Source organism: Neoarius graeffei, chromosome 8, assembly GCF_027579695.1.
Source record: "Neoarius graeffei isolate fNeoGra1 chromosome 8, fNeoGra1.pri, whole genome shotgun sequence".
NCBI classification, from domain to species: Eukaryota; Metazoa; Chordata; class Actinopteri; order Siluriformes; family Ariidae; genus Neoarius; species Neoarius graeffei.
The window spans coordinates 74,153,914-74,176,421 of NC_083576.1; the positions used below are offsets into that span (position 1 = coordinate 74,153,914).

The window sequence follows — 22,508 nt, forward strand, 5'->3', positions numbered from 1 at the left end:
AGGAACAGATTTTTTTGGGGGGAGAGAGAAAACACAGGTTGTTGGGTATGCCCAATGTCACCTGAATAAGTAGGAACAGTATACATATTGCACTGAGTACAAGCAGGGACTCCGGCAAAACTAACTATGACAGCATATCTAAAAGGGGAGAGCCAGAAGGTAACACAGGCATGAGGGAGCCCCGGGACATAAAGCAGCCAGCCACTACACCGTCAACAAACTCGAGTGAGCAAGCGAGTGGGGACTGACAGCATCCATACATCCCAGTTTACCAAAACACCCTGTCTGAGGACCCTCCAGATCTACACCTTTACCTCATAAACACCATTAACAAAAGGCTTGACTAAACAGATATGTTTTCAGCCTAGACTTAAACAATCAGTAATATTTTACAACATTCAGTCGTCTCACTCTTGCTGTCCCAGGTGGTCTCTTTGGCCTTCGCACAAAAGAACCCTAAAAACCAGGCTGAGACACTGAACTGGCTGGCTAATGCCATGAAGGAGTTTGGCTTTGCAGGGTGAGTGGTGTTCTCTACTTTCTCTACTACTTTTCTCACATCTGATCTATACTGCATTTGTGTACATGATTCATGCTCCATTTAATTATTGTTCGAATTAAATGTCTCAGGATTAACGTGAAGGCATTCATCAACAATGTCAAAACAGCTTTGGGTGCCACCAACCCGGTGAGTGTTTGTGTGTGTTTTATTAAGGTGTTGGTGTGTGTGTGTATGGCAACCAGATCCTTATTTGTTTGCACACTTCCTGTTCTGAGTGTATTTGCACAAAGTCTTTGTGTGCTTAAAGGAGTGTTGAGTAAATGATGGAACATTTTGCACTGATATTGGAGCAGCCAGTGATGTACCAAACCTTTTCAGTATTCAGCAGCAGATTATTTATTTTTACTTGTGACCTCAGACGAGTAATCAATGCACATGTTGGAGACGAAGCTTCATACATCAGCACTCTTAATAATAATAATAATAATAATAATAATAATAATATGTTCAATTTATACAGCGCCTTTCTCAAAACCCAAAGTCTCTTTACAATTATGGGGGGGAGTCCACCAAATAAAGGTCAGGATGCCATTCCAATGGTGTCGCAGTCCCACGCCGCCAGCACAGCCACCGCAACGGCACCGGGCAACATTACTCCGAACACCAAGCCGTGGATCTAATCTTGATTGTTAGGTTTCTGTGTGCAGACCCACTTAAATTTACGGGCATGCCATATGACGGTAGCCTGGGAAATCCCATGCTGCTTTGCACAATCGTTCCGATCTGAAAAGACAGCATGGAAACTATGGTCTAAAGGCTCGCCCGAGTTAGGGAGCCAATCAGAGAGTGGTGGAAAGACGGTGACGTGTACTACTCGACAAACGGAAGCTTGTAGTTTATTTGGGACTGTTTACGGATCACATTTAACATGGCGGCGAGCGATACGAACCAAACTTTCGATCAAGCTTTAGACACTGTTCTGAATAGTTTAGAGCAAAAGTTTGTTTTAAAAAAAGAACAGCGTTTGGCGTTTCAGTCTTTCTTCTTCGTCGCTCTAACTACGTCACCGGGTACAACTGCCATGATTGGCCATGGGCTACGTATACGCCAAATGATAGACATTCACAACGTCCAATAAACGGCCGTTGACAATCGTAAACCACACCTCCCCTACGAGAAATTCAATAGGCGGATTCCAGACCATATTTCACTTGTGATATGGTCTGTTGTTAACCAGACTAATATGACGGTACTATTCTTAGACATTTCTACGTTAGTACATAGCACAGCAATGTGAAACCAAATGGTAATCGATCCAAAACTATTAATTTAGCTCTGATTCGGACACTTCAAACGGACTTGTAGGTTTGAAATTGCGCTCTCGATGTATTTTTTTTTTTTGGACCGCCTTGATCTATTTAATCAAAACCTGCGTGGACATTCCAGGCTGTGAGGACGTCTGCTATCACCCTGCTGGGTGTGATGTACTTGTACATGGGGGCTCCTCTGCGCATGTTCTTCGAAGATGAAAAGCCAGCTCTGCTTTCTCAAATCGACGCTGAGTTTGAGAAGGTACGTGACGACGCCAGTAGATAATTGGGACCAGCTGGCATTTCTGCAACTCCTTGTGTGCTTTTTCCGCTTATTATTAACTGCTGAAATCTTGTCAGTATCTGTGATGTGGTGTGGTGTAACGTCGTCATGGTGTGTGGCTCTGGGGTTCTCAGATGCAGGGCCAGTCTCCTCCTGCTCCCACGCGAGGCTTGACCAAGAAAGGAGCAGAGGACGACAGGGAGGAGGCTGATGAGGAGGAAACGGATGGAGGTGCTGCTGACTTCATGGACCTACTGCCTAGAACTGATATCAGGTCGGTATTAATGCAAATTGCTACTCGGAGCTTAAAGAGCTCGGTCAGCCTGAAATATATTAGAACGCTTTTGTATACTAGTCGAAAATCCTTTCAGACTGTGTCTACGTTACGATCGTGTCAAAGTGCTGAAGTGAGGAAGAATCTTAAATGTGGCCTCATTTAGCTTTGGAATAATGGAAGATCTTGATAAAAGTGGGTTAGAGAGAGGAAAGGGCTCATTAATTACTTTGATTTGTTGACATGTCCTGGATCTGTACTCTGGTTTGCAGTGATAAAATCACATCAGACATGGTGGGGAAGATTGGCGATAAGAACTGGAAGATCCGGAAGGAAGGGCTGGATGAGGTGACAGCTGTCATTTCAGAAGCCAAGTTCATCCAGGCCAACATCGGAGAGCTGCCCATGGCGCTGAAGGGCCGTCTCGGTGACTCCAACAAGCTACTGGTATTCTCTCGCTCTCTCTAGGCCATGTTTGGGTTCAGAGTTTTCAATCAAGGGCTTGTGGCACTGAATACTGTGTTATTAAGTTTAAAATGCTTATGAAATTTTGTGTGTGCTCAGGTTCAGCAAACTCTGAACATCTTGCAGCAGATTGCGACAGCTATGGGTCCAGCTCTCAAACAACATGTGAAGAATTTGGGCTTCCCCATCATCACCGTATTGGGAGACAGCAAGGTAGAACTCCTCACTACTATACTGAAACTTAACACCTTAAAGCCAAAGCCCACTCGTCTCGAAAGTGAGGGTCCATCCATTATCTGTAGCCGCTTATCCTGCGCAGGGTTGCGGGCAAGCTAGAGCCCATCCCAACTGGCTATGGGCGAGAGGTGGGGTACACCCAGGACAAGTCGCCAGATCATCACAGGGCTGACGCATAGAGACACACAACCATTCACATTCACGCCTAACGGCAACTTGGAGCCACCAGTTAGTCTAACCTGCATGTCTTTTGGACTGTAGAGGAAACCCATGCAGACACGGGGAGAACATGCAAACTCCACACAGAAAGGCCCCCGTCGGCCACTGGGCTCGCACCCAGAACGTTGCTGTGAGGCGACCGTGCTAACCACTACACCATCCATCTTGATTGTGCGATACAGGATTATGTATGAAGGATGCATCTAAAACAGCCAGTAATTTCAGTATGACCTTTGGAGTTGTTTTGATGCAGTACACGTACTGAATCACACTGGTCATTGATTGAACAGTGGTGTAAAGCTGACTTGTATGTCTGTGAAAATTAATGTAAACTTGTAAGAGGTTTGAGTAAGTGTGACTCATGCCCCTTTTCCATCAAAGCAGTTCCAGGGCTGGTTCGGGGCCAGTGCTTAGTTTGGAACCGGGTTTTCTGTTTCCACTGACAAAGAACTGGCTCTGGGGCCAGAAAAACCGGTTCCAGGCTAGCACCAACTCTCTGCTGGGCAAGAGGAAAGAACCGCTTATGTCAGCGGGGGGGCGGAGTTGTTAAGACCAACAACAATAACAAGACCACGAAAGATCGCCATTTTTAAGCGACGAGAAGCAGCAGCTGTACAAACAGTCATCCATTATTATTATTATTATTATTATTGTTATTATTATTGTTGCTGCTGCTGCTGCTTCTTCCGCTTTGTTTTTGCTTCGATATTCGCGCCAAGATTTATGCAAACATAGCGACGTAACTGACTGACGTATACAGCGACGTAATGACGTGGCTTCCCTTAGCACCACGAGCTATGGAAAAGCAAACTGGTTCTCAGCTGGCTCGCAAGTTGAACGAGTTGTGAACCAGCACCAGCCCTGGCCCCGAACCAGCCCTGGAACTGATTTGGTGGAAAAGGGGTATCATTGGGGACCCAATGTGCACACTTTATGAAGTGCATGTCAGATGGTCATATATATGTGTTTGTGAGTCTCACTTACACACAAACCTCTTCTCTTCTGTGTCTGAATATAAATAGTTATGTGCATTGTGTTTTATTCTTATCTTAATAATACTCATAACGTGACGCTTTTAAGGAACTTAAGTGTTTTGTGTGTAGTGTGGTGGTTTTTTTTTTTTTTTTTTTTTTTTTTTTTTTTTTATGTCTATCTATTCCTTCCTTCGTCTTCAGTAAGCGTGTTATCCGAGTTAGCGTGCTGGTGGATCTGGTCCACATCCCAGGATCCCTGGGTACTAGGGATGAGAATTGAGAACTGGTTCCAAATTTTCCGATCCATTGGAATCGTATGCCTCTGAGGTTGATTACTTTCCTTGTTGCCGACCTGTTTTTCTGACAGTTGTGCGTCGCAAAAGCTCCTGCGTCATGATGCTAAGCTCTGCATCTACGCTGCTAGGAACCTGTAACATGAAGCAGCCATGGTGAAGGGACCAAGTAGTCCGAAGAGTGGCTTAACTTCACAAAGAAATATGACTGCAGTGCTACTTGCAATGTCTGTCTGTAAAATGACCATTTCAAGTAAGGGTGGAAACACTAGCGATTTTATTTTAAAGCATCTTTCGATGCACCATGGGCTAAAATTTCATTAATACTATTTATTTTTTTCGCGGTGCGGTTTCCATCAAATCCTGCACTCTGGCTGGCGAGCAGGTCCATATCCTACGGTACGGACCCCGGTTACGGACCTCTGGCGACTCGCTCGTTCACAACAACAACAAACATAGTAGCAATTTTTTGTCAAAATTTAGCTTTTTTTTTTCTTTAAGATTTATTTATAAGATTATCAAAAATCTTAATTTTTGCCAGCATTTCTCAGGAGAATAGCATTAATTTTACAGCATGGATAGCAATAACGACAGTGTTCACAGCGAAAGCGAGTTTTACTGCCCTGAGGAAGACGAAATAAAAGAGAACATTTCAGGAGAAAGCTAAAAACCTCTAATTTGCTAACGCCGAGCAAAAACATGGCTGAAACCTGAATGACTCAATTTTGTTTAAATAGGGGACTACATAGGCGGCAAAATGTAGTTCCCCCCCCGCCATGGAAGTGCACTTGTATACCGAGGAGGAAGCCATTTGCATTACAGCCGTGAATGAGGATTCAAAATGGCGGCTCAGCTTGGTTTTCCCTTTTGGGTGCTCTTGTTTTCTGTTAGAATTTGGTAAAGAAAAAAATAAATGGATTATTTACCAGCTTAAGGTCAGTCCGTATGGTGAAATACCGTGACCTCGGTCAGTATTTTCAAGACCTCAGTCACAGTATTTCATGATACGGACCTCCCAGCTGGTAAATAACATGTATGTATTTGACTCGATGCACAAGTGCCACAGCTTTCCACCTGAGCAGCACATCTGTTAGGGAGGGTAAATATCCTAAGTTGTTATAATGTCAGTGCCACGCAGGGGGACTTGGCAGATTTCTTCTCTAGCTAAGAAATCCGAAATGAAAACACATGTTGTCTCATTTTAGATGATGATGATAGTGTTGCTACATATGGTTCTGAGGTTCCAGCCAACTGCTTGACTTGCCCGTTAGCTCCCAGCCAGCAAAGCTCTTTCCCAATCTTGTTCTCTACTGGGAGCATGGCATGAACCATGAACTCACCCTGGATTGGACACCAGTCCAGTACAGGACAGTATGCGCACACACTCACGTCTAGAGGCAATTTAACGTAGCCAAACCATTTATCTCCTGGGCGGTGGTGTCTCTATGGTTATGGCTCTGGGTTACTAATCAGAAGGTCATTGGTTTAAGCCCTGACCTCCTTGAGCAAAGTCCTTAGTGGAGAACTGAAGTCATTTTTAAATTTGCTTTATTTCTTAATTAACGTGTTATTCAGTTACGTTTTCGGTTTTAGTAACCTTGTATCGTGACTCGTATTGGCAACTAATTGTAATTAAATATTATACTTATCGGCTTATTTGGGTTTTTAGCCATGTCGAATGTAGTTCGTTTGGTCCACGGCAGGCGTCGCTTATCTTCGCGAGACTTCGAAACGTGAAGTGTCAGCCAGGTGTCAGTGCTACTATTTTGAAAACTGTTTTCCAAACGAAGTATTGCACAAAAACAAGTTTAAATGACGATTACTGCCTACTTTTTTCTAAGCTTTCCTGATTGCTATCAAAACAAACAAAACTTCTGGCTTGATTACATCAGCATTCCAAAGAGGGCACGTGCGTCTTTTGACAACGTTGGCAGATGTTGATCACTTACCCTGTGTCTGAAATCGCTCTCTATTCTCTATATAGAGCACTATATAGTGGGGACATCATTTTGTAGTGCTGTCCGAAACCTTAGGATTATTTACACCCTATATCAAAGTCCTTCCCACACCATGTAGCGCACAGGGCGGCGCCGATCTCCGTTTCCGTAGCTCTCGGCCTCTCGCCTATTACATTGCTAGGGTTACAGTGGGGGGGCTGGTCCTCTGGTAACCGCGAGAGTTTGACTCCCCACTCGCATCTGTATTGCAGTGTGCCTTACCAGATGGCAGTAGGTACCTTTTTTTTTTTTTTTTTTTTAAATGATGATCTTTGGTATGACCCGACCACGAGTAGAACTCGTGATCTCCTGATCGAGACGCGGATACGCTAACCACTAGGCCAACTTGCAGTTTACACCCTGTGTAGTGCACTCAAAGTATCCCACAATGCATCACGAAAAGTAGTGTACAGCGACGGTCACTAACCAAAGCAATATATCCCATCATGCATTGCAGTCACGCTGAAAGAAATCAAATTAAAAGCCTCAAATTTGATTTAATAAAAGGCAGCGGCAAAAAAGAAAGTATTCAGCCTTGATTTAAAAGAACTGAAAGCTGCAGGTACTTTGTATTGATTAATATGGGAAATGCGCTCAGTATAATATGGATTTATCACAAAAATGCATGCGTGTATTTATTATTTTGAAAACCCACCAGCCGACTGATCTGGCACGTTTTAATTGTGCGACAGTAATGACGTAAATAACGGCTCGATGGACTAGTGTCCGAAAGAGGTTTTTTTTTTTTTTTTTTTTTTTTTTCAACCGATGAGCTCACGAACGAGTGAGCGATTTCAGACATGGTTTGATTTTCCGCTGTACGTTTTACTTCCGTCCTACGATGTCTCAACGAATCTCGTTTACGGCCATTGCTTTGACGTATGGACTGATAGATATTACGTATTTCAAACACTCATAACTTGCTATAGTAGTGACACAATAGCTATCAAAAATGCATTCCTGTATTTAGTAAAATGAGAGAGAGAATTTTGATGATAAATTTGCCTTCAGTTCCCCTTTAACCCTCTCTGATTCAGGGGTGCTGTATCATACCGGTATCTGCCCCTGTGCTCTGACCCCTGGTTTCTTAACACGCTGGGATATGCGACAGAAAGAATTTCACTGTATTGTAATGTTTGCGACCAAACCAAGGCTTCTCTTCTCTTCTTCTGCTTGCACGGACACTGTGAGAACATAGAAAGCTTCAAATGTGGTAACCTGAACTCAGGGTAACTCGGGATCAAACCGGGAACCCTGCAGCTGTGAGGTGGCAGCCCTACTTGCTGCACCACCATGTGTGCAGTGTATCCAATTGCAAATGGTTATCTGAGGATACAGTTTGCATCAGTAGCACCATCTGTCTGTGTATATGCAACTGAAACCACATCTCGTTCTTCCAGCCTAACATCCGTGCTGCTGCCATGACAACACTAAACGCATGGGTGGAGCAGACGGGCCTGAAGGAGTGGCTGGAAGGAGAAGACTTGTCAGAAGAGCTGAAACGGGAGAATCCTTTTCTCAAGCAGGAGGTACTGGCACATGACTTGGACACAGTAAAATGAGCTCAGCCCAAGTCTGATCACATCAGCGCACCTAGATGTTTTGGATACAGACCAAACAAAACAGTGGTATTCAAAGAATAGCTTGATGAGTGATGCTGTTGAGGTTAGGCATTTTAAAGAGCACATGTACTTGGTGTTCTATAAACAATGCTAGTACACGACTTAAATTGTTGGTGTATTTGGATGACACTTGAATTTTTATTTATTTATTTATTTATTTATTTATTTTAAATGCGACTTTTTCCCACAAATAAACAAACGGATTAAAATAGCCTGCCCCGAACCTTCTTGAAATAAATTCTAATCAGCATAACATCAGAAATGTAATGCTTCAGTAGGTTTTATTTTTAGCTTATTGCTCACCTCCATTCATAAGTATCTGAAGGACTCGTGACTATTCCTTACATGAGAAATGACACCCAACAAAGTGTCTGAATATAAGAAAAATAATGGACAAGTGTGAGGCTAAGAACCGCATGATTCACATCTTTTGATACTGTGATAGAAGTTCTCAATTAGGCTACGTTCACACTGCAGGCTGAAGTGACTCAAATCTGATCTTTTCGCCCATATGTGACCTGTATCCGATCTTTTATTGACAATATGAACGACACAGATCTGATTTTTTCAAATCCGACCCAGGCCGTTTGGATATGTGGTCCTAATTCCGATTCCTATCCGCTCTTTTCATATGCGACTTCAGTCTGAACCGCCAGGTCGCATTCATCCGACTTACACGTCATCAACAAGCCACAAACGTCACTATTCTGCGCTGAAGTAGGCGGCGGGTCTCTCAAAAAAAGTTACAACAACATGGCGCATAATCACGGGCGCAGATAGAGGGGGGGACTCGTCCCACCTAGATTTAAATTCACCTCGTTCGGTCCCCCCCACTTATAGGGAGGAAAAAACGTCTATGCTGTCTTTCTTTGCATAAGGCAAACCTCACGGAAAAATCAAAAGACTAATTACCATTCGGTTTATTGAGGTGCACAGCAGTGTATACATAGTTGCAACAACTCACATAAAACAAAGACTGATATTCGGTTGGTTGAGCTGCGCAGACTGCACAGGTTGCGAGCTCGAGCTTGGTTGCTATGGTAACCCACAACAAGTTTGACAGGCATATCGGGGTTGGGGTTGGTTTGCTGGCAGCTTTGTCCCCCCCAGTTTTTTGTCCCCCCCCCCAGTTTTTTGTCCCCCCCCAGTTCAGAAAACGTATCTGCGCCCCTGCGCATGACATCAATGCGAGGGACGCTTCGGGCTGTGAAGGTTCAGAATCTTCTCAATGGAAGGACGCAGAAGTTAGGGAGCTGATTTCCATTTGGGGGGATACAGCTATTCAAGCTAGATTGGATGGGTCATACCGCAACCGGGCGGTTTTACTTCCGTAAACACTGGCCATGCTCACTGCGTGTGACGTCGTCGTATCCTGCAATGCGCATGCGGAACACTTTTAGGTCGCTTTTCGTTCATACTGAGGATCACATACAAGTCGCATATATTTGTTAATGTGAACGACCTCACAAAAAAATCGGAATTGAGCATTAAGCCTTGCACTGTGAACGTAGCGTTAGACACTGACTGACTGACTAATTACCAGTATTTAAGCAAAACCTGTACAAAGTTCCCAGCTTTTTATTCATAACTGAATGCTATGAAAATAGCCAAGCCGTGGTTTTATCTAGATAACGTTTCTACTCTTTCATTCCGAATTGTTCTATCGTTATACAGTGGTATGCAAAAGTTTGGGCACCCCAGTCAAAATTGCTGTTACTGTGAACAGTTAAGCAAGTTGAAGATGAAATGATCTCCAAAAGGCGCAAAGTTAAAGATGACTCATTCCCTTTTATATTTTAAGCAAAAACAATTTTTTATTTTCATCTTTTTACATTTTCAAAATGACAAAAAAGGAAAAGGGCACAAAGCAAAAGTTTGGGCACCCTGCATGGTTAGTACCCAGTAACACCCCCTTTTGGCAAGTATCACAGCTTGTAAACACTTTTTTTGTAGCCAGCTAATAATCTTTCAGTTCTTACCTGGGGGATTTTCACATATTCGTCCTTGCAAAAGGCTTCCAGTTCTACAAGTTTCTTGGGCTGTCTTGCATGCACTGCTCTTTTGAGATCTATGCACAGATTTTCAATGATGTTTAGGTCAGGGGACTGTGAGGGCCAGGGCAAAACCTTCAGCTTGTGCCTCTTGAGGTATTCCATTGTAGATTTTGAGGTGTGTTTTGGATCATCGTCTTATTGTAGGACCCGTCCTCTTTTTAACTTCAACTTTTTTACAGATGGTGTGATGTTTGCTTCCAGAATTTGCTGGTATTTATTCGAATCCGTGCTTCCCTCGACCAATGAAATGTGCCCTGTGCCACTGGCTGCAACACAACCCCAAAGCATGATCGATCCACACCCATGCTTCAGAGTTGGAGAGGTGTTCTTTCCCTAGAATTTGGCACCCTTTTTTCTCCAAACATACCTTTGCACGTTGTGGCCAAAAAGTTCTATTTTGATTTCATCAGTACACAGGACTTGTTTCCAAAATGCATCAGGCTTATTTAGATGTTCATTTGCAAACTTCAGACGCTGAATTTTGTGGCTAGGATGCAGGAAAGGTTTTATTCTGATGACTCTTCCATGAAGGTCATACACTATATCGCCAAAAGTATTTGCTCACCCATCCAAATTATCGGAATCAGGTGTTCCAATCACTTCCATGGCCACAGGTGTATAAAATCAAGCACCTAGGCATGCAGACTGTTTTTACAGTTTGGAGCTGGCCCCTTCCTCTTCCAACATGACTGTGCACCAGTGCACAAAGCAAGGTCCATAAAGACATGGATGACAGAGTCTGGTGTGGATGAACTTGACTGGCCTGCACAGAGTCCTGACCTCAACCTGATAGAACACCTTTGGGATGAATTAGAGCGGAGACTGAGAGCCAGGCCTTCTCGTCCAACATCAGTGTGTGACCTCACAAATGCGCTTCTGGAAGAATGGTCAAAAATTCCCATAAACACACTCCTAAACCTTGTGGACAGCCTTCCCAGAAGAGTTGAAGCTGTTCTAGCTGCAAAGGGTGGACCGACGTCATATTGAACCCTATGGATTAGGAATGGGATGTCACTTAAGCTCATATGTGAGTCAAGTCAGGTGAGCAAATACTTTTGGCAATATAGTGTATTTGTTCAGGTGTCGCTGCATAGTAGAACAGTGCACCACCACTCCAGGGTCTGCTAAATCTTTCTGAAGGTCTTTTGCAGTCAAACAGGGGTTTTTATTTGCCTTTCTAGCAATCCAACGAGCAGTTCTTTCAGAAAGTTTTCTTCATCTTCCAGACCTCACCTTGATCTCCACTGTTTCTGTTAACTGCCATTTCTTAATAACATTACAATCTGAGGAACCAGCTACCTGAAAACACTTTGCTACGTTCTTGTAGCCTTCTCCTGCTTTGTGAGATTCAATTATTTTATTATTCAGAATGCGAGGGAGTTGTTTAGAGGAGCCCATGGCTGTTGATTTTAGGGACAAGTTTGAGGAGTCAGAGAATTTATACAGCTTTGAAATCTGCATCATCTGACCTTTCCTAATGAAGAATTTGAACAAGCCACAGCTCAATAAGCTAATTAAGGTCTGGAACCTTGGTAAAAGTTACGTGAGAACTCAAATGTATTGGGGTGCCCAAACTTTCGCATGGTGTTCCTTTTCTTTTTTTTCACTCTCCAATTGTACAAAACAAAAATACACAGATATTGCAGAAAACGCTGAAAAGAAATGTGACGTCTTTACCTTGATGCCTTTTGGTGATCAGTTCATCTTCTGCTCACTTAACTATTCACAGTAACAGATATTTTCAGTAAGGGTGCCCAAACTTTTGCATGCCACTGTACATCATTACATTGCTCTTAGACATTTCTGCATTGCTCTTAATTAAAAGCTATTTGTGCGTTATGGCTTATAAACAATTACACCATAGTCTTGTTAAATTCTGATCAGTTAAAAGGTGGTGGTGTTGGGTTTTTTTTGGTAACAGCAGCTTTATCGTTATCACTGGCTGCAAGGCAAATTGAAGGTTCATACTAGTGTATATTTCAGTTTCTGTGATTTTGTTAATATGACGTTTTCTGTGAAAGAGTGACTTTTCCTCTCTCCCTCCACTGTTGGCACAAAAACAATACAGCAAGTTTTAATTTAACAGGAAAAGAGTAAATTTATTGGAAAATAATCAACTTTGAGGAGGGAAGAGTAATTCCACTTCGTGCCTGGCTGCATCACACCACCCTGTCACTGATTACATTCCTATAACAGCACTCTACATTGTAAAGTGTTGAAATATCTTACTTCGTTTGTGCCAGGTTCTGGGCTGGCTGGCTGACCGACTCCCTAACATGCGCGCCGTGCCTGCTGATCTGATGCTGTGCGTCCCGCACCTATACGCCTGTCTGGAGGATCGCAGTGGAGATGTGCGGAAGAAAGCCCAGGATGCACTACCCATGTTTATGATGCATCTGGGCTATGAAAAGATGAGCAAGGCTACTAACAAACACAAGGTGGGTTTCTCAGGGATGCTGCTGCTGTAAAAGATGAAATGTGCACTCGTGGTTTCCATGTTGATCTTTTGGATTTTAGCAGCCACCCCAGGAGTTTACCACCTTTCCCAGAAGAGGCATTTTTTATTTATTTTTATTTTTTTTTTATTTTAATGAGGGCGGCACGGTGGTGTAGTGGTTAGCGCTGTTGCCTCACAGCAAGAAGGTCCGGGTTCGAGCCCCGTGGCCGGCGAGGGCCTTTCTGTGCGGAGTTTGCATGTTCTCCCCGTGTCCGCGTGGGTTTCCTCCGGGTGCTCCGGTTTCCCCCACAGTCCAAAGACATGCAGGTTAGGTTAACTGGCGACTCTAAATTGAGCGTAGGTGTGAATGTGAGTGTGAATGGTTGTCTGTGTCTATGTGTCAGCCCTGTGATGACCTGGCGACTTGTCCAGGGTGTACCCCGCCTTTCGCCCGTAGTCAGCTGGGATAGGCTCCAGCTTGCCTGCGACCCTGTAGAACAGGATAAAGCGGCTAGAGATAATGAGATGAGATGAGAAATTTTAATGAAAATTTGGTTCAGCCTGTTCAAATACAGCTGTTTAAATATTAATAATCTCATCTCATTATCTCTAGCCGCTTTATCCTGTTCTACAGGGTCACAGGCAAGCTGGAGCCTATCCCAGCTGACTACGGGCGAAAGGCGGGGTACACCCTGGACAAGTCGCCAGGTCATCACAGGGCTGACACATAGACACAGACAACCATTCACACTCACATTCACACCTACGGTCAATTTAGAGTCACCAGTTAACCTAACCTGCATGTCTTTGGACTGTGGGGGAAACCGGAGCACCCGGAGGAAACCCACGCGGACACGGGGAGAACATGCAAACTCCGCACAGAAAGGCCCTCGCCGGCCACGGGGCTCGAACCCGGACCTTCTTGCTGTGAGGCAACAGCGCTAACCGCTACACCACCGTGCCGCCAATAATAATAAAAATAATAATAATAATAATAATAATAATACATCTGTTTTGTATAGCGCTTTTCATGGTACTCAAAGACGCTTTACAGGAAGTTCAAACACACACACACACACACACACACACAGAGATACAGACAACAGATAAATAGTAGACAAAGAAAAAAATAAATATAATAAAAAAAATAAATAAAAAGTAAAAAAGTCCACCAAGTAGGGGTAAGGATGTCATTCCCGTGGTGTAGCAGCCACAGTCCCACCAAAAGGCGCACGAAAAGTCCTACATCTCCAGTGACGCCGTCAGCAACATCGCTCGGAACATCACGCCAAGCGTCAAAGCGCAGAGCGCTGGACAACCATGAAGTAAAATGAGCAGCGAGCTCACTGCAGTCCACAGCTGGGAGCGCAGGCATCGCCCACGGCGAACCAAGGCCTGGAGGGAACCGACGCCCAAAACTGGGTCCGGAGCTACACCACCACCGGCGGACAAAACACTCAAACATCAAACTACACAAACACACAGAAAAAAAAATAGAAAAAGAAATAAGAAAAAAAAAATTGAGTATTTCAGTATTACTGAAGTCATGACCTGTTTTCTTTTGATGTTTCTCACTTGCTCTGATTGACCATTCGGTAGAAATCTGATAATGTCCGTTGATGTTTTGCTGCCTCTCTTTATTAGCCGGCTTCGAAGGACCAGTTGGTTGCTATGTTGGAGAAGGCCAGGGCTTTAATGCCTGCTAAACCTGCTGCACCCACAAAAGCCGCTCCATCTAAAGCAGCTTCGAGTGCTCCTGCTACAAAATCTGCCCCAGGTATGCTTTGTGTCTGTGTCTCTCTCTCTCTCTCTCTCTCTCTCTCTCTCTCTCTCTCTCCCCGGTATTGTGTTTTTCCAGCCTTCATTTTTAAATATGGATGATTTCAGCTTTTGTTCACTTGGTCATTATCTACAGCAGCACATTTAAATGCAGCTATATAGGGTTCAGTGAAACTTGGCTCATCTGATATACTCGTTGCCTCTGTTCTTTATCTCTCAGCACCGGCTAAAAGCCAGCCTGCAGTGGACGACTATAGCCCGCCAGAACCCAAGCAGGACACCAAGAAACCCAAAACAGCAGGGCCTGCTCAGAAGAAGGTCTGAATGCTTGCTGCTTGCTTTTTTTTTAATGTAAATTTATTTATTTTAATTATGGCTTGGGGTTTTTCAGCAGGTAAAATCTTAGGGCTTCTGTTAGATATAGCCTGGTACCAAAATTCAAAAAAGTGCTTATTTAAGGAGTTAAAGGCATTTTTGAGACAAAGTCGGCAAACAGTCTTATTTTGTCAAATTGGGTGTGCCGAATTCAAATCTGCAATATGCCGAGCTCTATCTGACCTCTGTTGACCTCTAGAGGTCATTGAACTTTGGGCCTGTAAACGTCTCAGCTGAACCCAGTTTCTCAGCTTTCTAAGGAATGAAATGTACTAAAATGATTAATGAAGTTAGCAAATGGCCTTGTTTGTTAAATGTTTGGGTGCTGAATTCATTTTTCATTTGTAAAACGACATATGACCTCTGATAACCTCAAGGTCATTAAACTTGGCCTATAGGCCTATGCATTTAACGGCATTTTTAAACTGACTTTACTCCCCCAAAAAGAATATGAACAGACAAAAAACAAATAGAAAGGAACAAATACAACATTAAATACCAGTCCATGTACGTGACTTACTTTTCACAATGAGAATGCCTCGGCGATCACCTTACATAACATTGCATTACATTTAGCGGTTATTGTTTATACAAAGCTACTGAAAAAAGGACAGATTCAGCAGCATACAAAATGTGGGGGCATACAGGGTATACAGGTTAATCAGGGTTAGTATATATGAGAGTTTTTTTCTTTATTGTTTGTTTTGTTTTAAATGGGGTAAAGCCTTTACAAAAAACAAACAACAAAGAAAAAAACTCTCATATACTAACCCTGATTAACCTGTATACCCTGTATGCCCCCACATTTTGTATGCTGCTGAATCTGTCCTTTTTTCAGTAGCTTTGTATAAACAATAACCGCTAAATGTAATGCAATGTTATGTAAGGTGATCGCCTAGGCATTCTCATTGTGAAAAGTAAGTCACATGTACATGGACTGGTATTTAATGTTGTATTTGTTCCTTTCTATTTGTTTTTTGTCTGTTCATATTCTTTTTGGGGGAGTAAAGTCAGTTTAAAAATGCCGTTAAATGCATAGGCCTATAGGCCAAGTTTAATGACCTTGAGGTTATCAGAGGTCATATGTCGTTTTACAAATGAAAAATGAATTCAGCACCCAAACATTTAACAAACAAGGCCATTTGCTAACTTCATTAATCATTTTAGTACATTTCATTCCTTAGAAAGCTGAGAAACTGGGTTCAGCTGAGACGTTTACAGGCCCAAAGTTCAATGACCTCTAGAGGTCAACAGAGGTCAGATAGAGCTTGGCCTATTGCAGATTTGAATTCGGCACACCCAAATTGACAAAATAAGACTGTTTGCCGACTTTGTCTCAAAAATGCCTTTGGGTGTCATGATTCTGGATTTTGGTACCAGTCTAATATCTTTCTTTGAATATTCTGCTGAACACTATCTCAAATGGATGTACTTAATAAGGATAAGAAAATAATCAGCAATATATTAATTACTGATTATAGGAAGGGAAATGTCACAAACACTTAAATAAATTTTACTAGCCAAAGGTGGTTTAGCTATGTGCAACAAATCTGCTTGCAACTTTGTGATTGGATATTTATTATTATTATTATTATTATTATTATTATTATTATTATTATTTCCTGACAACTTGGAGAAACTCCTACTTTTGTTCCATGAAGGCCCCATACTTTTGCGTTTTAGACATTTAAACGTGCTTATATTAGAACACGGGTTCAATTCAACCATAAACTAAAATGCAGAATAGTCAGAAGCATGTTCCGTTAGCACCTAGCATTAAGATCTATACGTTCACCTTAAATTAGAGCTTAAAAACAGACAAACATTACCACTGCTTTTTAATTTAACCTCAAAACAGCTCATTTTTGCTATGCAAATAAATTGGATTTATGGACATGGCAAACTGAGCGGCGCATTTTATTGACCCAGTGCATTAAAGTCTGACCCATGGGCTGACCGTCTGTTAATATGTTTAAATCATGGATGAGACCTTAGAATTGTAAGATCTTCTATCTATAATAAGATGTCTAAATGTCTCCTGATTTTGACCATAACTACCATAAATGCTCAAATTCGTACTTAAAAACCTGTTCAAATGTCCTGAAGAGTAAAAGCTGCTATTTTTGCATTGATTAGAGGAACAGCACGGAGCTAAAACTGAAGGTAGACAAAGACACAGTGTCTAAGCCGAAAAGACCTTCAGGGGGCAAACTTAGCAACTCGCAGGTACAGGTGGATCAGTAAACCTCCACGTTGCTCACAGACGGGTCACTTATCTTTGCTCATCATGCTTCGGGGTGCACTTGGTGAATAACTGGGATGTGTCATTCTCTCTCTCTCTCTCTCTCTCTCTCTCTCTCATCTATTTTTGTCTCTCTCTCAATGGGAGTATGTAATGTTTGTCCAATGTGTCCTTCAGGGAGTGTTGGGTAAGAAGGCTCCCGTCAAGTCCGCTAATAAAGATGACGAAGACAAGTCAGGCCCTATATTTATCTTTGTGCCTAATGGCAAGGAGCAGAGGATGAAGGAAGAGAAGGCACTAAAGGTAGGCATCATAATGCATTCTCCTCTGCTACACAATATCATGACAGTTACTTGATTTATTATATCAGGAGTGTTGCATAACGGAAGAGGTTAAGGGTGCAAGATGGTACAAAAATGGACCATCAGACAAATGCCACCAAACCCAAAAGACCGGTTGGTGCGCCACACCTGTGTCATTGCCTAGGAGTTTCTAGAATGTTGTTCTCCATTAACATTGGTTCATTTGGCTTTTCTTTCTTTCTGTTTTTTTTTTTTTTTTAAATAAAGTAGTTGTCAAACGACTGCATTACAATACAGGTTTTGGTGGTGTTCGTTCAGTAAATGACCTTGAATAACCCCATGTCCACAGTAGCAAATGGAGATTGTGTCTTGTGCATGTAACGACTGCTTCAGTGGGAAAGGTTGGAGCTAAAGCTGTTCAGGAGGACCTGAACAAACATGGGACCACGTGCATCACAGACTTGTTCTTAGTAATCATTTGAGTTACAGGGGCTTCAAAGTTTGGGAGAATAGCAGGGTACAAATAATTTACAGCAGGGTGCAAAATGGTAAAATGTCTGCCAGCGGCAGACATAATGCACGCAAAGCGTGCAGGGATATATATATATATATATATATATATATATATATATATATATATATATATATATATATAAAAAATATGCAAGTATGAATTTTTCATGGGGCGGGATGGTTTGGAACAGGCCATCTAAAATTGGGATAACATTTACCCGGGACGGGTATTTGAGGCGGGTCGTCTAGCTTAAGCTTGATTAGCATTGTTACGCACGCCAGTGTTTCCCACAGAAATTTTGGAGACTATGGGGGCAGCCCATGGGGGAGGCGCGGGGGTTGTTTAAAATTGAGTGATATGTTAAATATTAAGTTATTACTGAAAAATAATTGATTAAAAAAAAACAGACACTGAGAAATGGTCCTATAAACAACTTTACCAGTATAAAAGATTACCAGGACTACAAAAATGCAGAAAAATAGGCTTTACTTATCCAAATGCTCCTGTTGGTTCAAAAGTTAAAGTGCAGAGAACCTCACAGCACAACATGAAGTTACCTTAAAATATAATATAAATGCCTCAGCTTTCATGGAAGAAAAAAACTATTAATACTAGTACTGTGTGCAGGCAGTCTCTCCTGAAGACTAAATTAAACAATAATTATAAACTAATAAAATAAATGGCTCAGGCTTCATAGAAGAAAAAAAACAATTTGAACAGAATCTCACCGTATGATGCTGAAGCTGCCTAAACAATGGAAAATAAAATACCATTTTGGCAAAAACGTTGGCATCCATTAATTTCTTGTATTAAGTAAAAAAATATGTTGCCAGATACTGCTGACGTTTTACAGCCTAAAATATGTTCAAAAACCGCCCAGATTGGGCGGGAAACCTCCCAATCTGGCAACACAGGCAGCAGTAATGGCTGCACTCGTGTCGAGGATGTAAACACAGTTGACGCGGCAACGGACATACATGACATAGTGGATGTAATTTACGTTCACAACTTTTTTTGCTGTCAGAAATATTTAATATTAAATTTTGTGACTCGACTGACAATAGCCGGCGGCATAACAAGCCATAGCCGGCGATTTGCTGCCGGTGACCGGCTACTTTTGAGACCGCTGGAGTTAATTGTATGGATCTGAGACTTTACCGCATTGTACCTGATTTACATAGAACTGAGAAGCTCTCATTCAAACGTTGCTTTCTTCTGTCACTGGAATTGCACCTCTGCGTATGTATTAAATGAAGCGTCGCCTGATGATTTGTGGCTTGCTAGGGAATATAGGGTGGGAATAAATGAAAGGCTTTAAATCAAATTAAAATCATGATCTTTCCAGGTTTTTTTTTTTTGGCTTTTTTCACCTTTATTGGATAGGACAGTGTAGAGACAGGAAATGAGTGGGAGAGAGAGATGAGGAGGGATCGGGAAATGACCTCAGGTCGGAATCGAACCCGGGTCCCCGGATTTATGGTATGGCGCCTTATCCACCTAAGCCACGACGCCCCCAGATCTTTCCAGGTTTTTAATGTGAGCTCCAAGCGTTTGTGATGAAGCAACTTCTGAATAGATTTAAAAAATATATATATATATATATATATATATATATATCCTAACACAGACCTGGGCATTTTCCGGCCCGTGGGCCGCATCCGGCCCTTTGGTTCATTCTGACCGGCCCGCGTAAGGTTAATTAGAAATTACAAAAAAACCGTATTTTCTAATTTTACCTCATGCACGGACTGAATATGCATTGCTTTTATTTTGAAGTTGTGTTCAACAAAAACGCAATGCGCGCGACATGAACATGACATGAAATCCCACGAAACCTAATCCCGCGATAACTACTTCCGTAATTTGTCCAGACCAACCACAAACTTGTACGTCATCCTTCAAACGGTCCAGCCAATCACATAGTGTGACGTCACCAGCAGGCGCCGGAGCCCGAGCCGATCTGTAGATCTGATTCCTACACCGAATCGACTGATAATCATCTGTCAGCTGTGCTTCGCATCTCCACCTCAGACATTCAAGCTGACTTTGATGCACTCGTTAAAGACCAACAGAGACTAGATTTCTCTCACTGAACAAATAAAAAAACACCAAATGAGGTGATTAGACTACAAATGTGGGCATCATTATTATATGATGTATCTTGTTTGATATTTGGAGTAGAAAGACAATATTGTGATGTCTTTATTGTGTTTTGGGGTGAATGTGACTGAAAAAAAAGGTACAAACGTTCACATTTTGTTAACCATTGTTTTGGGAAATTTGATTGAATAAATGACATTTTTTGTAAGGCAACCTCGTTTTTTCCGTACTCTTACCAGTCTTAGCAGCTTGTAAAAACAATGATATTTATTGCTTTATATAAAGAAATACAATTAATATTATGCAGAATTTAGTTCAGCCTTATGGTCCGGCCCTCCACAAAATTTTCTGATTCTCATGTGGCCCCATGGAAAAAATAATTGCCCACCCCTGTCCTAACATGTCTAACGAAACCTGGAAGCTGATGGAGTGCAATATCCCTGCACTAATGATAACTGGTTTGTGGTTTATAGATCCTGAAGTGGAACTTCATCACTCCACGGGACGAGTATGTGGAACAGCTGAAGACTCAAATGGCCACTTGCTTGGCAAAGTGGCTACAGGATGAACTCTTTCACTACGATTTCCAGCATCATGTGAAAGCCATCAACGCTATGATTGAGGTAAGACAGGATTTCTATAACGGTGTGTGCGCGCGCACTATACACACAGGACCAGTCAAAACTTTGGACACCACCACAACACCTTCTAATTCTGTTATTTTTGTTTTTTTGTTTTTTCCTTTATTAAGTCACTTCATGTCTTAAAGTAATGATGGATGTCGTCTCTCTTGACATAATATGGCTTGCTACAGTAGTGGAATAGGGATATTTACAGTTTTTATTTACTGTTTGATCTCAAACGCATTAGGAAGGCAAGGAATTCCACTAATTAACTTTTGACAAGGCACACTTGTTAATGAAAAGCATTCCAGGTGACTACGTCATGAAGCTGGTTAAGATAACGCCAATAGTGTGCAAAGCATCATCAAGGTAAACGCTGGATACTTTGAAGAATCTAAAATATGAAACATTTTGTTGTTTGTGTACTACATAATTCCCTGTGTTTCAGTTTTGGTGTCTTCTGTATTGTTCTATAATGCAGAAAATAGTCACAATACATAATCTATGAATGAGTAGGTGTGTCCAAACTTTTGGCAGGTACTGGTGAATCCTTTCTTCATGGAAACACTTGATCAAGGTGGACCATAACTAGGAATACACACATGCATTATCCATGTGTACAACATATTTTGATCTCCATTTTTATCCCCCGCTGGCCAAAGGGGGATTATGTCATGGTGATGTCTGTCAGTCCCAGGAAGGGTGCTCACCTCGTCTCAATTTGTGGAGGAATTTCACGAAACTCGGCAAAAGGCATTTTGATATATCGGTAATACGCATATTGTAATTTCGTTCAATTCGGTCACATTTTACCAGAGCCCTTGATGAACAACCTTGTATTTTCACAATTTCATGAAGGTGTGTTCGCCTTCCGACAGCAACTCCTCTCACAATTTTTGGACAAATTTCTCGAAGCTTGGCAAAAGGGCCTCGTTATATGACGGTCGTAGGTCGCGTTAACCGACAATTGTCCGTCATTGACGGATTTTTTTTTTTAGCTATGACGGAAAAATCTGAAGGCCGTCAGTCATTTTGACGGATGTTTACCGTTACCATTACCAATAACTAGCCTGGCAAGCCAGACTAAATGTGAATATTTAGTCTAGCCTCGATCCGTAGACATTTCTGAAGGGTGGGGGAGGAACAAACCGCTGTCTTTCAAACTGTCTCTGTGCGTATAGGCCAACGCTCTGACCAATCAGCGCAACAGTGACTGTGACGTAGTCAGAGCGACAGAAAGCAGTGGGGGAGACCTTGAAATAAATAATTTTTCAAAATGCGTATTAATTAATAAACAGGTTCTAGATATTAAGAAGTTTGGAGATAATGACCACAAGTTTGGAGTCTGTACCACATACTTAACACACACTCTTATTTTTTTTCAAGGTTTTGCTTAAACTGTTTTTGAGAGTTTTTATTTAGTGGTGTTTGGTGAAATAATTTCCCTTAAATTTAAAATAACGGGAAAATAAGAAACGATCAAAAAGTAATGTTTCAAAGCTGTTTATTAATTCTTCGTACTGCACAAACTAGCCCCATCCTTTTGGCTACGAGCGGAGCCAGCTGGTAGATCAGACTTTTGCCATAGCCGGTCGGCAAAACAGCGAAAACGTCCTTCTTGAAAAGGAATGAGCGGAGAGCCTCTTCCTGCTCATGTTTCAACGAAAACTCCAAGTCTAATTCTTCTAAAACTGATTCCAAAGCGGAGTCAAACGCGCGCTGTTCACTAGCCGTAGCCATCTTTCCTGCTGTGCTTTCTCCAGCGTCGCGCAGCTTTGTCGTCACTCCTGCAAAAACCCGCCCAAAGAATCCAAACAAAAACCTTGCGTTGTGATTGGCGGGCACGATTTGATGCCCGGGGTGTTTTTGTTTATATGGTGCAAGGCTAGACCCACTCGCTAGGCAA

At 42.2% G+C, this 22,508-nt stretch overlaps 1 protein-coding gene across 3 annotated transcripts in view; it reads left to right on the forward strand.

Moving 5' to 3' along the window:
* The window catches only part of ckap5 (cytoskeleton associated protein 5), a 120,472-nt gene that overhangs the window by 49,965 nt on the left and 47,999 nt on the right, over positions 1-22,508 (forward strand). For all 3 annotated transcript variants that reach the window (XM_060928229.1, XM_060928230.1, XM_060928231.1), the window contains exons 18-29: positions 426-520; positions 631-688; positions 1,949-2,074; positions 2,230-2,369; positions 2,642-2,816; positions 2,934-3,047; positions 7,955-8,083; positions 12,474-12,668; positions 14,312-14,444; positions 14,667-14,764; positions 17,241-17,366; positions 20,453-20,602. In XM_060928229.1, coding sequence (XP_060784212.1) covers positions 426-520; positions 631-688; positions 1,949-2,074; positions 2,230-2,369; positions 2,642-2,816; positions 2,934-3,047; positions 7,955-8,083; positions 12,474-12,668; positions 14,312-14,444; positions 14,667-14,764; positions 17,241-17,366; positions 20,453-20,602 — 1,539 coding nt within the window. The remainder of the gene's footprint in view (positions 1-425; positions 521-630; positions 689-1,948; positions 2,075-2,229; positions 2,370-2,641; positions 2,817-2,933; positions 3,048-7,954; positions 8,084-12,473; positions 12,669-14,311; positions 14,445-14,666; positions 14,765-17,240; positions 17,367-20,452; positions 20,603-22,508) is intronic.